General features: G+C 36.8%; 6 protein-coding genes across 9 annotated transcripts in view; 5 read left to right on the top strand and 1 right to left on the bottom strand.

The window, feature by feature from the left end:
* Positions 1 to 6,290, bottom strand: part of LOC149690912 (uncharacterized) — a 56,341-nt gene extending 50,051 nt beyond the window's left edge. For 3 of the 4 annotated variants that reach the window (XM_089870364.1, XM_089870362.1, XM_089870363.1), the window contains exons 1-6: positions 2,867 to 3,025; positions 2,440 to 2,680; positions 1,912 to 2,374; positions 1,694 to 1,838; positions 1,222 to 1,635; positions 154 to 211 (exon numbers count right to left, since the gene is read on the bottom strand). In XM_089870364.1, coding sequence (XP_089726490.1) covers positions 154 to 211; positions 1,222 to 1,635; positions 1,694 to 1,838; positions 1,912 to 2,374; positions 2,440 to 2,673 — 1,314 coding nt within the window. In that variant the 5' untranslated portion in view covers positions 2,674 to 2,680; positions 2,867 to 3,025. Of the gene's footprint in view, positions 1 to 153; positions 212 to 1,221; positions 1,636 to 1,693; positions 1,839 to 1,911; positions 2,375 to 2,439; positions 2,681 to 2,866; positions 3,026 to 6,190 lie in introns of those variants that run through there. The other variant, XM_089870365.1, reaches the window with a different exon arrangement.
* Positions 3,132 to 7,173, top strand: LOC149690911 (dnaJ homolog subfamily A member 1-like). Its single transcript, XM_089870369.1, has 7 exons — positions 3,132 to 3,347; positions 3,667 to 3,820; positions 4,990 to 5,287; positions 5,360 to 5,545; positions 5,627 to 5,863; positions 5,939 to 6,135; positions 6,217 to 7,173. The coding sequence occupies exons 2-7, from the start codon at positions 3,692 to 3,694 to the stop codon at positions 6,331 to 6,333; spliced, it is 1,164 nt and encodes a 387-aa protein (XP_089726495.1). The 5' UTR covers positions 3,132 to 3,347; positions 3,667 to 3,691; the 3' UTR covers positions 6,334 to 7,173.
* An 84-nt stretch (positions 7,174 to 7,257) lies between these two features.
* On the top strand, positions 7,258 to 11,848 carry LOC149690908 (glutamate receptor ionotropic, kainate glr-3-like). Its single transcript, XM_089870367.1, has 8 exons — positions 7,258 to 7,805; positions 7,932 to 8,035; positions 8,113 to 8,203; positions 8,263 to 8,424; positions 8,495 to 8,618; positions 8,684 to 8,925; positions 8,987 to 9,231; positions 9,297 to 11,848. The coding sequence occupies exons 1-8, from the start codon at positions 7,761 to 7,763 to the stop codon at positions 9,592 to 9,594; spliced, it is 1,311 nt and encodes a 436-aa protein (XP_089726493.1). The 5' UTR covers positions 7,258 to 7,760; the 3' UTR covers positions 9,595 to 11,848.
* LOC149690909 (uncharacterized) lies at positions 10,515 to 11,848 on the top strand. The gene is made up of 2 exons (XM_089870374.1): positions 10,515 to 10,785; positions 10,834 to 11,848. The coding sequence occupies exons 1-2, from the start codon at positions 10,515 to 10,517 to the stop codon at positions 11,109 to 11,111; spliced, it is 549 nt and encodes a 182-aa protein (XP_089726500.1). The 3' UTR covers positions 11,112 to 11,848.
* Positions 11,240 to 11,848, top strand: LOC149690910 (uncharacterized). The gene is made up of 2 exons (XM_089870375.1): positions 11,240 to 11,382; positions 11,446 to 11,848. The coding sequence occupies exons 1-2, from the start codon at positions 11,240 to 11,242 to the stop codon at positions 11,681 to 11,683; spliced, it is 381 nt and encodes a 126-aa protein (XP_089726501.1). The 3' UTR covers positions 11,684 to 11,848.
* Positions 11,849 to 12,509: 661 nt separating this feature from the next.
* LOC149690907 (uncharacterized) lies at positions 12,510 to 13,872 on the top strand. Its single transcript, XM_089870373.1, has 3 exons — positions 12,510 to 12,896; positions 12,961 to 13,438; positions 13,554 to 13,872. Exons 1-3 carry the CDS (start codon positions 12,875 to 12,877, stop codon positions 13,801 to 13,803), a joined length of 750 nt encoding a protein of 249 aa, XP_089726499.1. The 5' UTR covers positions 12,510 to 12,874; the 3' UTR covers positions 13,804 to 13,872.
* The last annotated feature ends 444 nt before the right edge of the window (positions 13,873 to 14,316 follow it).

Raw genomic sequence — 14,316 nt, 5'->3', positions numbered from 1 at the left:
AATTAATTAACGTCACCCTCAAAACATAACGTCTCTTCCGGAGCTAAGCCTAATCGCCAAAGATTTCCAAGCGACGCTAAGCCTATTTTTAACCAATTTTGAAATGAAAGATGGACCGGAAATCCTCAACAACGCGACACGACATTAACTTACCGATAATCCGTCCTCATTTTCCGTTTCTTCAACTTCGGATTTAAGTTTTTTCGTCTCACTACGAGATAAAGAGAAGAACAACGAAATTATTTTAAGAATTAGTTAATATGGAAAATAATTTTTATTTTTTTCAATATACATTTAATAAATCATCTTGAAAATATATTTAACATTTAGGAATACGTGTACAAAAGTCTTTTTGTGCGCGTATGTTCACGATACTGCTTATTTTATCACGACACCTTTTCTTTTCCTCAAATTTCTTAACAAGTTAACGCGAAGTTTTTTTCTGTTTTTTTTTATTAAAAAAAACCTCGCTTGTTTTAATTAATTAAAGACTAATTAATTTAAGGGATATGTTTTATATCACCATTAAGCTCGTATATAAATTTTTTTTTTTTTGCCTTTGTGAACTGGTTTATTAATCCAGTATAAATGTGTCAAGAAGAAATAAACATTTATCACGTTTTTAATCAAAATTAAGTAAAAAAAATTAATGATTTTCCGATTTTCAAGTAAGCCTTTGTCTTTAGGCTTTATACTCAAAACTTAAAGTACAATTACGCGTGAATTTAATTATTTAATTTAATTTAATTAGGGTTAAGGATTAGGGGGAACGAAATAAATTTATTATTTAGGCCTTGGTTAGTCCGTTAAGCCTTGGTTAAATTATTTGGGCCTTGGTTTATTTGGTTAGTCCGTTAAGCCTTGGTTTATTTGGTTAATCTGTTAAGCCTTGGTTTAAAAAAAATGGGGTTGGGGGGGGGGACTTCGGATTGGGAGAATACTTTGTTTTTTTGAGCAAATTTTAAATCTAATCTCCCATTAATTAATTTAATTAGTTTCACGAACCTTAATTTGAATTTAAATATAATTTTGTTTTGGTTTATTTTAATTTTTTGCATCTTCTAACTTTGGGTCAAGTCTAAAACTACTTGTCAATCAAATGTAAGTAATGATCAATTAGAAAATCTTATATATGTTTTGGGTATGTGAAATTCGGAATTAATTTAATTTAAATTAATTAATTAAGTTAATATCCAAAATGATAATGAATTTCTAACTGACCTGTTGAAGGGCACTCTCGGTCTGGAATGGCAAAGCCAAATGGGCAAATGATAAGGCGTGATCTCCTCTTTCAAAACATCCCGATGGTAGACCAATTTGTCTTCATTCAAATCAGTTATAATCTCGTCTAAAAAATCATCCCTAAACATTCCAGTCTTGATCCAATCGGAATTGGCGTCCATGATGACGTCACTATTTTTATCACAGCAGTCAATGATTGTAGCAATTTTCTTCTCCACCCCCAACCCCAATCCATTCAGATTCTTGGCATTATTAACTATCACATTCTGGTCAAAGTTAGTGGTGGTAACTCTGGATTGTAAGGCCCTCTTGACATTATTGCAAATATCGCGGAATTCTTCAATGGTGCTGGCGTGGGCCAAATCCTCCCTCATAGTTTGAAGCTCCTCCAGGCTTAATTACAATCAAATTAATTAGTTTATAATTAAATGAATAATTAGACCTAAATTACCTGTATTGTAAAAGTCTAAATAGGTGAGTTCTAACAATTTTAGAAGGAGTTTGGTGTTCTTCGGCTAAAACTAAGTATTCTTCAGCCATTTCCCAAACTAAAGGCGTTTTCCCAGTAAAAAGAGCGGGATTATGAAGTATACCCTCTACAAAACCATTATAGAACATTAGAATTCCCCGGACTTTTCATTCAAGGACTTCCTGGAATAGAAGACAAACCCGCAGACATGATTCCATCAGCTTTGGTATATTCCAAACAGGACTTAATATCCTCAAAGTTAAGAATATTTCCATTGGCCAAGACAGGTATCTCAACCCTTTCCTTAACGGCTTTGATGACATCCCAATCGGCCAATCCAGTTTCATCCCCTTTTTGCAATATATTCCTTCCGTGAATGGCCACCATTGAACAACCGGCCTTAACCAATCTCTCCACGTATTTTACGGTATTTTCCGCGGCTCCAGGGAGTATTCTAATCTTGCAAGTGACGGGTATGGGAAATTCTTTGGCTGCCCGACTAACCAGTTCTTCTATCAAGTCAGTATCATCTTGAAGGAAAGCACCGTAATGACCTTTCCTGGCAATACCCTGAGGGCAGCCCAAGTTCAGGTCAATGGCGTCGCAATACGGGGCCACCATATTACCAGCTTTGACAAAAATATCCGGGTCATTGGCGCAAAACTGGAACAAGAATGAATCCTAAAGCAATCTATCTCTCAAAGGTAAAAGGGTCCCTTTTAAATTACCTGAGCAATTAAGGGCCTGTCTCGACTACAAGTCGTGAAAACTTGCTTTCTATAAACTTCATCTTGGAGAAATTGATGGCTATTTATCATTGGGGTGTAGCAGAGTTCGGAATTGTACCTCCGGCATAAGAGTCTAAATGAAAGTTCAGACATATCCACCATGGGTGCTGCCACGTATTTAGGGCTTCCAAGAACTTTCCTCCAAAAATCGTAGCCGTGAAGTTTCTCGTTCATTTTAAATCTAACGTAGAAAACAAATTTTATAAAATTAACATTAGGTTTCGGCTTCAAAACAGCTGTTAAATGAATGAGAACTGGGCTTCAAATTCAATAAACGAGCCAAGGCTTAGCGAAAGACTACTGATTTCAGGGAATTTATGCCTCTTATACCATTATAAAAGTGTATTATGAATCAGAAATGCCTTACCTAAAGATCTTAACAAAAAAAAAAACTATCACAAATATTTAATTGAGCAACTATAAAGCGTTAATTTTATCACTATTAATTTGTAATATTAATATGTGGTAGAAAGTTCACTTCAAACTTCAACCGAGTGACGTGATTGGTTCTTTCTGGATACGATTACCATGGAGTAATATTATGGGAGTTTATTTTAGAGGTTATACTGGCACGAGAAAAGTTGCGTGCGTGACGTCATCGGTCAGTGTGAGTCACTTTTTAAGCAGACAGCAATCGCTGGCGCCTGTAAGCCCGAAAAGGGAGGGAAACGAACGCTGTGGAAGTTAGAACGCGGCTTCTCGAAAGAATTCCGATAATGCTAAGCTTGATTTATCAGATAAATAAAAATAACTCGGCGTGTATACGTAGTTTCTTTTTAGATCTTTTTGTAAAATGAGATTAAAATAGACCAATTTTACATCGAATTTTTTTACATAATCTTCAGGGGGTAAGTAGAAAGTTTATTTTAAAAATTTTGACATTAGGCTTAGCTAAATAGCCCAAGGCAAAAGCTACTATAGACTCCAAGGACGGTCTGATTCCGAATAGGGCATGACACTATCACTTAGGAGATTAGCGGGGAAAATAACCAAGCCCTCGCTTAAACTATAACAACGGAAATATACAATTAAATAATTTATAAAGCTTATCTCGCGAGCGTAATCGTTTTAAAACATCCTGTTAATTCCCAGAAATTATTATGGCAGTGTTTCACGCTTAAAATTTACAGAGGGAAATAAAATATTTTGTTAAAATTTGTTTTATAGAAAGTTTGCTAAATAAAAAAAAACCATGACTACGAGATCTTATTACAATTTACTGGGTGTCCCTTATAATTGTTCGCAAGTAGAATTAACTAAAGCCTATCGGAAACTGGCTATTCAGTTTCATCCTGATAAAAATCCTGAAGGCTGTGAAAGAGTGAGTTAGATTTAATTAATTAACAGGGTTCTTACAAACAGGGAAAAACCTATAAAACTCGGGCAAATAAATAGTTGACCAAAAACTCGGGGAAATGTATGGGGGAAAACCCGAAAAACTCGGGGAAATATAGGGGGGGGGAAACCCGAAAATATCGGGGAAATGTATGGGGGGGAAAAACCCGAAAATCTCGGGGAAATGTTTGGGGGGAAAACCCGAAAAACTCGGGGAAATATATGGGAAAAAACCCGAAAATCTCGGGGAAATGTGGAAATGTATGGGGGGAAAAACCCGAAAATCTCGGGGAAATGTATGGGGGGAAAACCCAGAAAACTAAGCAAAATGTTCAAAAACATGCTATAGGAATAGCATCACACCCAACTTTGGAGGCTCGTAACACTGGTTCTACTAGAGATCCGGGGATGTCCTTTGGATATGTTATAGTGCAATTTGTCCCCCATCTAACCAAACTAAAAACGTAGGGCTACGACAAACAGGGGCCGAGTAATTAAGCAAAACGTAAACAATCAAACCCCTCCATAGGAAATGCATTAGACCCAATTTGGGAGGCTCGTAACTCTGGTTCTAGTAGAGATACGGGGATGTCCTTTGGATATGTCATAGTGCAATTTGTCCCCCATCTAACCATACTAAAAACGTAGGGCTACGACAAACAGGAGCCAAGTAATTAAGCGAAACGTAAACAATCAAACCCCTCCATAGGAAATGCATTAGACCCAACTTTGCAGGCTCGTAACTCTGTTTCTACTAGAGATACGGGGATGTCCTTTGAGTGTGTTATAGTCCAATTTGTCCCCCATCCAACCATACTAAAAAGTTGGGGCTACGACAAACAGGGGCCGAGTAATTAAGCAAAACGTAAACAAACAACCCCCCTCCATAGGAATAGCGTTACACTAAACTTTGGAGGCTCGTAACTCTGGAAAATTCAGGTAAGTATGTGGGGAAAAACCTGGGAATCTCAGGGAAATTTGTTTTCCAAAAGTTGTATGAACCCTGGTATGGGGAAATGTATGGGGAAAAACCCGGAAAACTCGGGGAAATATATGGGGAAAACCCCGGAAAACTCGGTTTTCCAAAAGTTGTAAGAACCCTGTTAAAATATTTTAAGGACAAATTAGATTAATGGCGGCTTTTTCTTGTTAAAGTTTAAAGACATAACTAGGGCTTATAAGGTTCTATCAGATCCCAATAATAGAAGAACCTACGATTTGGGAGGGGAAGACGCTATGAAAAATGGTATCTCAAAAATGTTTGCCGCGTTCAATTTTTCCTGGGGAGATTTGGACTTGTTGCTCAAGAAATACAACGGCAACATTAACAATGTTAAAGTTGCCAAAAGCCCAAACACTATACACGAAACGCACGTAACTTTAGAAGACATTTATTTGGGAAATAGTGTCGAAGAAGTCGTTGATAAAACTACAAATTGCGCCAATTGTCGGGGTGCGTTCCTTTCGTTTCGAATTTAGTTAGATTAGATTAAACTCAAATTAAACGCAAATTAATTTAAAATAGGCTTAGGCGTAACTCTGGGTACAGAGAGATGCCTAGACTGCGGTGGTATGGGTAAAATTAATTCCGAAGATAAAATTCCATGCGTGACGTGTCAAGGAAAGTGTTTACAATCGGTGCTTTGCGCCTCTTGCGAAGGGGTCAAATTTTACGTCACACCAAAGAAATACGTAATTCAGTTAAAAAAGGGTATTTAAAGAAATATTCAAAGTAGGATGATATATCGAACCCGCCTTATTGAAATTTGTCCCTTATTTTGTTGAAAAAAAGGCATGCTAGAAGGGCAAGAGGTGTCCTTCACCTCGGAAGGAGACGAATTGCCCGGTTCTGGGCCCGGTGATAGAATTTTTAAAATCAAATACTTGGAACATCCCCATTACAGACGGGAAAACATTATCAAACTAGTTCGTACCGTTGACATTAGCCTTAAAGAATCCGTATTAGGTTTTCGAAAACAAATTTTAAGTTTGGATGGACGAAAACTAGTCATTTCACTCAATCCAAATGGTAAATGATACTTCCGCGGAATATCCTTCTTAATTGACGCCGCGGGCTAATCAACTAACTGCCTCGACAATTTAGATAAAATAATAACATCAGGGACCAGAAACATTGTTGAAAAAGAAGGAATGCCCGATATTTTCAACCCTGATAAACACGGGAAATTAGTTTTGGAATACAGAGTTAATTACCCTAAAAGATTAACGCCCGAACAACTCGCAGCCTTGAAAACGCTTTTACAAGTGGACAATGGACCAACGCACAGATGCGCCAGAGCGGTCAGTTATTACGCGCCTTTAAACTATGCGAAAAAACAAATATGAAACGACTTACTTAAAATCATAGTGAACTTTTTTCAGGTTTTCTTGAAAGACGCCGGCAAAGAACTCGAATCGGTTAAGAACGAAGTCTTTCCCGTCAGAAATTGTCCGGTAGAAACCTGTAATTGTCAACCGCAAGTTTTAGATAAAAAATAAAAACTACCTCCGCGAATTTCTAAACTAAAAATTAAGGTTTAAGTGAAGTTTCGTGAAAATTGACGTCACCGATTGATAGGGCTTAAAGAGAGCTTTATTTCGACACCAAGAACAAAAAAATCGGTCCATAAATAAAAAAGTTCAGAATTTTTCATGGGTTTTCATGGATTGTGAAATTCCTTGAAAAATACTCAACTTTCTTATTTGTGAACCGATTTCCGTGTTGTAAGGGTTCAATTTAAAGGCATTTAAAAGTTGAACGCGAATACGCTAGTACCATCAATATCAAACAATCCATTTTCACAAGGCTTCTACTTAAAACAAATACAACTGAAATTTGAAAGAAAAACAACCTAATTTTTTCACCCTTAAAGGAATATAAAATGAAGATCCCAATTTTTTTAATTTATTTATATCGCCCGAGAATTTATTTAATACTAAAAAAAAGGCGCTAAAATAATATAACGTGAATAATCCCTTTTCCCATAAATAATGTTTGTATTATACAATACGAAAAATATCTTTCTACATAATAAAAACAAATGTTCCATATTAAATAAAAAAAAACTATAAAAATTAATTTTAGGCATTTAAACTAATTTATTTTATTGTCAAAGAAGATATGAGTTTTTTGTTTTTGAGAAAATATGAATAAAATTAAATATTTTGATTGTTTTAAAATGAAATTATTAAAAGAAAATGAATTTTTACGAGTAGTTAATATAGTTAGACGAAAAATTATGAAATTAAAATTTATTGATGTAGAATTTTCATTGTATTTGGTGAAATTATCAAAAGAACGACGAAATATTTATATTAAAACCCTATTTTCATTGACCATTATTTCTCTCTCATTTCTAATATTAGTTACCGGGGTTGGGTCTTAAAAGCAACTGTCTGTCCGCCATGTTTCAACCGAAATTACGCCGTTTTCCCAGGCCATTAGCTACTAGAGCCTAGCATTAATTACGCGAAGGCACCTTTAAAATACTCAAAAAAAAAAAGGATAAAAATCACCTTGACGCGAGAAAAATCAAAACTGGCGAGGACAATGGAAATATAACGCGTAAAACAATAGTCACGTATATTACAACACTTTCCCCATATTGGAAAATGATTTTGTTTCCAAAAATATTTTAGTGTGTGGTTGAAGCAGCGTCACCTTGGTGGTAAGTTGACATTGCAAAAACTAACTTTGAAAGAAACATTATCCTAAAGGCGGCTACGCGAGAAAGGGCGTTCCAAAGTAAATATTTACAAAGAGAAACACGGTTGAGAAACGCTCCAATTTCATCACCCTAAAGTTATATTCGCGAAAGCTACGCGCTAAAGTAAATTTACTAGTTCGGTCTAGTTTAGGTTTCCGAAGAGACGTTAGAATATGTATTCAATTAAAAACTAAATACCTAATTTTTCCCGTAACTAAAATGAATTCGTGTTCGGGGAAACATTTTGTGGTCGGAGCTATGGAGGTAATAAAAGTTCATCCTCGACTTCCGGTCCTGTATAGTTTATATTTAATCTACCTAAAAGGTTTCCGGAAATATCTATGTCCTATAACGCCGCTCTGGCTATAACTTATTGGGTTTCGTTTTTAGACATCGTACATGAAACTGGATCGTCACGAAAACGGAAGCGTTTACGGGGGACACGCGATGGAGTATAATATATTAGAGACACTCTCGCGCTCTCTCAATTTTAGGTAAAACTCTCCAGTTTGAAAAATAGAGGTTTTAACAGATTTAGAAGGTACGAATTATTTTCATTCTTAATACCAAGTTTCACCGTAAACGAGATACCGCCATATCAATTCGGAAGTAAATTGCCAAATAATTCTTGGACGGGAATGGTCGGGCGTGTGGCCAGAAATGTAAGTACTTGAATTGATGACGAATTATAGAACTTAAAGTGGGTTTAATACACCTGAAGGAAGTGGACTTTGGTCTATCAATTTTATCGGTCACTCGTAGACGAATGGAAGTAGTTGATTTCTCAACGCCTTACGCCAACGACCAACCGACTTTCTACACCAAGAGTCAAAATTACAACTTCAATCTCGGGGTGTTTTACACCAATCCCCTGGGCTTTAAAGTAATAGCGCTTCAGTTTCCCTAAGATCATTTTGAATCCTTTTAATTAAACTCGCGTTAAACTTCCTCAGTCGTGGATGGGTTTAGGTGGCATTTTCGTCGTATTTACCACGATTCTGTACGCGGTCATAATGCGTCAAAAAAATGACCCTGGATACGCTTTTCTCTACCTATTGGGTTCAATTCTCAAACAAGGTTTTAGTTAACTTAGTTAAGGTTTCCTCGGAGAAACGTTAAAAATACTTTTATTTATCACCCAGGATTAAAATTAGATCGTGGAAAGTATCTTTTCAAACACTCCTTAACGGTTACCGTCACATTTTGGCTATTATTTTGGACTTTCTTATTGCTAATATACGCCGGAGCTTTGACCACTTCCGTTAGTTTGACGAATCCGGCTTCGATTAATACTCTAAATCATTTAGCCAAGTACTTTGCCGATGGTACTTACGAGTTAGGAGTACAAGGTGATACCTCGTACCACGAATACATTCTTTATAACGTAAGCGCGGTTATAAAAGAAATTGAAACGCGTAATTAAGTACTTGGAAGATTGTTTTCAGGATTCTCAAACGGAATACGGCGATCTTTATCGTAAAGTAACGAAACCATTCTACAGTAACGAAGTTTTCAGATCGGTTCAAGCTAGCCGAACGGCTTTTCTAATGAGTTACAAATTTTTCGAGCTACTCTTGGCTACGAGTCTTAAAGACGTCGTGTTTCACAGAGTGCAGGAACATTTATTCAACGAATTCTTGGCAATTGCCATGTCGAAGAATTTCACTGGCCGAGAACTCTTCAATCGAATGTAAGATATGTTTCCCTTCGCTTCAAATTCAGTTTAATCATTAAGGATCTTAATTTCTCTTTTAGAATTACTAGATTGAGCGAAGCTAGTCTGCTTTCGAAATGGGAAGAAGAAATGTTAAGCAAACATAACGTTAGTTTCAAATCGGGAGAGAGGAGCGAGCAACAATTCAACCCGAGTTTCATCTCGTTTAGCGACTTGAAATCGACAACGTGGTTGTGGCAGTTGGGTTGCGGATTAGCTTTCGTCTCCTTATTTATCGAAGTGGTAATGAAAAGAATTTATCGGCAAAAAAGATCGAAGAAAAGATTAGTTAAAATTCTAACTCGCTTCAAAATGGAACGAATGCTGTATACTTATTAAGGCCTACGACTGAAATATTGAATAAATTAAACTATTTTACTTAATTGCGTAATACAAAGCTAATTAGCATATCTACAGGGGTTTTCTTTTTCAACAGCGTGAAAAATCAATCAAGCGATCGACAATCGTAATGTAGCTGACCCGCAAACAGGTAGGTACACGGAAAAAAACCGATAATGAAAGAATCAAAGACATGAAGCAACACTTAACGCAATCATAGAATCAATATCATGACCACTATATCGAGGGATAACTCGCTCCAACTTCCAAGTACTTTCGTGTACGCGACATTTGTACTGCACCTAACGTCGGTTCTGACTTACCCCTTGCAAAATACTTTAAACTATATTTGCGTGAGATTATGAGCATGACGCTAACAATTTCATATTTGCTATGGCTATTTATGTCCAGAATGGATTTTTAAGCGCGTCTTACAATAGAACGTAACGCGACATTTAGAAATCAAAACGTACTGCGAAATTCACACGATGGCCGTTTGTCGAAATACCACCTTTAAAGTTGGTATGATAGAGGTATAAAATTCTGAACTAATATTAAATATCAAAATTCAAAACGTTCATTGGTTCGTTTTTCTCTCGATAAGACTGGCGTGGGCATGTTTAAATTAATATCCCGAAATGGGACCGAGTACCAAGGAATGGAATATGAAATTTTGAAAGCCATAGCTAACAAGTTTCATTCGAGGTAGGTGGCGTATAACTAATCACGTATACATTAAAATTTACTAGTTAATTATAGTTATAGCGTAGAAGTGATACCGAATTTTCAGTTTGGTACATTGCTACCCAATAAAACCTGGACTGGTTTAGTTGGTAAAATTGCTTCGGGGGTAAGTACATCCTTTCAGTACCGGATTTTACCCTTAATTACTCTTAATTAATCGACAAAAGGAATTGGACATGGGCATATCGGCGTTATCAATAACGGACGTTCGAATGAATGCCATAGATTTTTCAGCTCCATACTTGCACGATGAAAAAAAGTTTTTCATTCACAAAAACGACTATCAAAAAACTTCCAACGCGATCTTTTTCATTGATCCATTCAACTGGATCATTTGGCTACTGTTTGCCGTATTCGCTTTGACCTTTGCCCTGTACTTAATTCTCGCCCTGAAGATAAAGCTAATTGACGGATTCTTAAACGTTTTAAGTTCCACGCTAGGTCAAGGTAAGGACAACTAAAACCTAACCGGATTTATTCAACTAAGAACAATAGGTTTTCTTCGAGAATCAAGATTGAATAAAACACACGCGACCTTAGTGGTTATCACGTGGTTCGCGGCGTCTAAGTTCGTCTCTACCATTTACGGATCGAAGCTAACTTCTTCCGTGAGTTACGCCCCCAAAGATTCCATCGACACTTTGGAAAGATTGGCCGAATGTTTCGAAAGAGGAGAATTTAAACTGGGAGTTCAAGAAGGATCTTCTAACTACGATTATGTCGCTTTTAAGGCAAGTTCAAGACAGAAATCACTCTTCGGTCATTGTCCCTAAAATCTAAATCATTTGAACTTTTCTAGTCTGAAAAGTCACGTCACGGTAACGTGTATCTAAAATCGCTTCGACTCTTCGACGGTTTCGATGGATTCGCTCACGTTCTACAAGGAAACGTGGCTTACCTTATGGGTAAGAAATACTTTTCCTTAATTATGGAACAAATCTACCCTGGTCAAAGATACCACGCCGTTCGGGAGTCAATCATGCACGAATACGTTGGAATTGGTTTAAGGAGAAATTTCCCGTGTCGCGAGGAAGTTGACCGAGTGTACGTTGGTACGCAATCGTGGCGCAGTTTGTTTTCAATTCTAACTTAAAATTGATTGGACAGAATCAACGTTCTGTGGGAAACGGCGATTCTCCAAAAATGGGACGAGCTTTTAATGCGGAACGTCACGAGAGCCCAATCAAAGAATGACTCGAAAAATTTCAGAGCGCTTTTTATAGATATCCACGACATGAGATACTGTGGCCTTCTATGGCTGTTCGGAAACGCCTTAGCAACTTTGACTTTAATCATCGAATTTCTCACGATTAAATATCAAGCATTGGCGGCTAAATACCTTTGACCCTAACTAGTTCAGCGACGACAATAACATTGTACGCCTGTATTGTAAATTATTCTTCATTTATTCATAATTCGATTTAACTCTGAATGTTTACTACGGATAATTCATTTAATACCATTGAATAAACTAAACTGTATCGCCTATTTACCTATATTAATAAAACGATTTCAGCGTTAAAATCAATCGTGAAATAAAGTTTTAAATGGAATACAAACTAAACAGTCTAACATATTGTCCCGGGAATAAGTTCAATCAAAATTCATTAAACTTGATACTCCCTTGAACGGAAACAATCTTTGTTTTGACACCTGGCAAAAACGCCAAAATGCAATTTTCTTATCTAGGACACACCCAAAGTAAATAGTAAACATATTCGACAAAGGTTAATAGAAAGCTATTTCGTTTGATGACAATTATTCCGAATAACGTACAGCCCCGGTAAGTAACTCCTCGAAAATGTTTGGACCGTGTGGAAGGCATTTAATCGTCGGATCTCACAAAGTAATTAAAAATAATAATTGAATTTGATCAATAATTAATTACGGTTTTTTTTAAGTCCACGTTAGGTATTCAATTCAACGTAACTGATAATGGTACAGTAATAAATCCAACTGGTTACGAATACAAGGTTCTAACGACAATAGCCACTGTCCTTAATTTCAGGTAAACGTAGTCGCGAACAAAAATTTAATGGAATTAATTTAAAGTGAACTATATTCAAGTTTTACTTTGGTGGACTGCACTTCGTTACCCTATTGTACAAAAACAAACGATGGAAAATGGACTGGTCTTCTCGGTGACGTATTGGAAGGGGTTGGTATAATACAGGAAGTGAACATTTTGATATCATATAATTATATTTTCAACTTAGAAAATTGACGTCGCGATGTCAACTTTATCAATGACCCCCGAACGAATGGAAATTGCGCATTTTTCACCATCGTATTTCATGGATCACGTGGCATTCTTCATTAAACCACGAGAAATGTCCGAGCGAAAAGGAATTTTTTTCATCGAACCTTTCACAAGCGGCGTATGGCAATCAACAACGCATAAGAATAATTTAATTTTAAACTTTTCGCGTTGCAGACATGGCTTCTGATATTAGTTTACGTATTATCTTACGCCATTATTCTACAATTCTTACTAAAACCTAAACTGAATTTGAGCGGGAAGGGAATCTTTTTAATAATGGCAAATATTTTGAATCAAGGTAAGTTGTAGTAGGGTAGACAACCACGAACCACCCCCTACAAGTTCATTTTCCCGCACTGCAGGATACGACCTAAACATCTCTAAAAATTTCCGCTATCGTGTGACGACAACAATCGTCCTGATATTCTGGTTATTTACATCAACCGTAATCTCGGTATACTACGGGAGTTGTCTGACCTCTTCGGCCAGCTTTCCCGAATCCCTGACCATCAACACCGTTAATCAATTGATCCCTTTCTTCGAACGAGGCGAATTGCAAATCGGCGCTCTACCCGGTAGCTACTACTTGGAGCGAGCTTACACCTTACGAGAGGGTTTGAAAAACCCGCGGCTAGTTCGCGAGGAATATCTGGACGACTTAATCGAATCCTTAATTCGAGGGGAAGTGGCTATTTTATTGGCCGCCAAATACTTCATCGCGCATATGCGTCAAAAAGGATTAAGCGACCAGTACCATATGGTCAAGGAACCATTAGGTTGCGACAACTTGGGAATGGCGCTTAGCAAGAACTTGACGTGTAAATACCACTTTGGCAGAATGTAAGTCAACAATTCTTTATTGTTTTCGCCACGCACGTCATACCCAAAACCGTTGTTAACAGTGTAATTAAAATAATTGATTTATCGATCTTATGGACACGTGTTTGTTCTTTAGAATTAACACGCTGATGGCAACGGGCTTCTTTGACAAATGGGAAGACGAGCTCAGCTTCGATTACGAGCGACTCGACAGTCTTAAAACAAAGCCCAAGGACCAGTATGCTCCGATAAACAGTTTGGACTTGGAACGCGTTTTCACTTTGTCTTTTATCGGATTGTTTATTTGTTTCGTCGTCTATAACGCTGAACGCGTAATCAAAGCCCGTCCTACTCCCCTATTTCAAAATCGAAATTCGATAAACTAACTTTAATCGGAAAACTTAACGCTATAAATGTTTTTCCCCAATTTGTAAAAGGTTTATCATTGTTCTAGAACTTTAGGTAAGTCACGAGTGTTTTCGTGTTAATCTAAATTGGACCCCACCAAACGACTCCATTTAACTTGTCAGAAAAATCGGTTTTTATCTACGTTTCCTCATAAAAGCTAGACATAAGTGTGTAAGGTCGCCTACTATGTCGGACAATAAACGCAGCGTGTGTTAAAACACAATCATTAAATATTTTCCTTTCAACACCTTGAACGTGTTCAGAATTATTGATTAAAATCCTTACGAATTATTTCGACATAACATAGACTGGTCTATACTTTCAAGACCGAGAAAACTTTTAAGTATAGAGATCACGGTATACGATTTCTTTTCTTTACGTTATGCCGAAATTAACTTTTGCAAATTAGAAAAAAAAAGTAGAACGGACACGTCATTTCCTGCATATCATTTTGACAATAATTAAGAATTGTTTTCATTTCGGAAAACTTG

This window comes from Phalangium opilio, unplaced genomic scaffold (genome assembly GCF_054372755.1).
Source record: "Phalangium opilio isolate 3A_F unplaced genomic scaffold, DU_Popi_V2 ptg000031l_1, whole genome shotgun sequence".
NCBI classification, from domain to species: Eukaryota; Metazoa; Arthropoda; class Arachnida; order Opiliones; family Phalangiidae; genus Phalangium; species Phalangium opilio.
Note: the sequence above shows the minus strand (reverse complement) of the source record. Positions and strands in the feature narration are given on the sequence as shown.

Coding starts and splice junctions, on each gene's coding strand:
- LOC149690911 (XM_089870369.1), top strand. CDS start 3,692: ATGACTACGAGATCTTATTACAATTTACTGGGTGTCCCTTATAATTGT. Junction 5,546..5,626: donor CGTAATTCAGTTAAAAAAGG/GTATTTAAAGAA, acceptor GTTGAAAAAAAG/GCATGCTAGAAGGGCAAGAG. Junction 6,136..6,216: donor CGCACAGATGCGCCAGAGCG/GTCAGTTATTAC, acceptor AACTTTTTTCAG/GTTTTCTTGAAAGACGCCGG.
- LOC149690910 (XM_089870375.1), top strand. CDS start 11,240: ATGGGTAAGAAATACTTTTCCTTAATTATGGAACAAATCTACCCTGGT. Junction 11,383..11,445: donor CGCGAGGAAGTTGACCGAGT/GTACGTTGGTAC, acceptor TTGATTGGACAG/AATCAACGTTCTGTGGGAAA.
- LOC149690907 (XM_089870373.1), top strand. CDS start 12,875: ATGGCAAATATTTTGAATCAAG. Junction 12,897..12,960: donor GGCAAATATTTTGAATCAAG/GTAAGTTGTAGT, acceptor CCCGCACTGCAG/GATACGACCTAAACATCTCT. Junction 13,439..13,553: donor AAATACCACTTTGGCAGAAT/GTAAGTCAACAA, acceptor TTTGTTCTTTAG/AATTAACACGCTGATGGCAA.
- LOC149690908 (XM_089870367.1), top strand. CDS start 7,761: ATGAATTCGTGTTCGGGGAAACATTTTGTGGTCGGAGCTATGGAG. Junction 7,806..7,931: donor TTGTGGTCGGAGCTATGGAG/GTAATAAAAGTT, acceptor TTTCGTTTTTAG/ACATCGTACATGAAACTGGA. Junction 8,926..8,986: donor ACGAATACATTCTTTATAAC/GTAAGCGCGGTT, acceptor GATTGTTTTCAG/GATTCTCAAACGGAATACGG.
- LOC149690909 (XM_089870374.1), top strand. CDS start 10,515: ATGGGCATATCGGCGTTATCAATAACGGACGTTCGAATGAATGCCATA. Junction 10,786..10,833: donor AAGTTCCACGCTAGGTCAAG/GTAAGGACAACT, acceptor TAAGAACAATAG/GTTTTCTTCGAGAATCAAGA.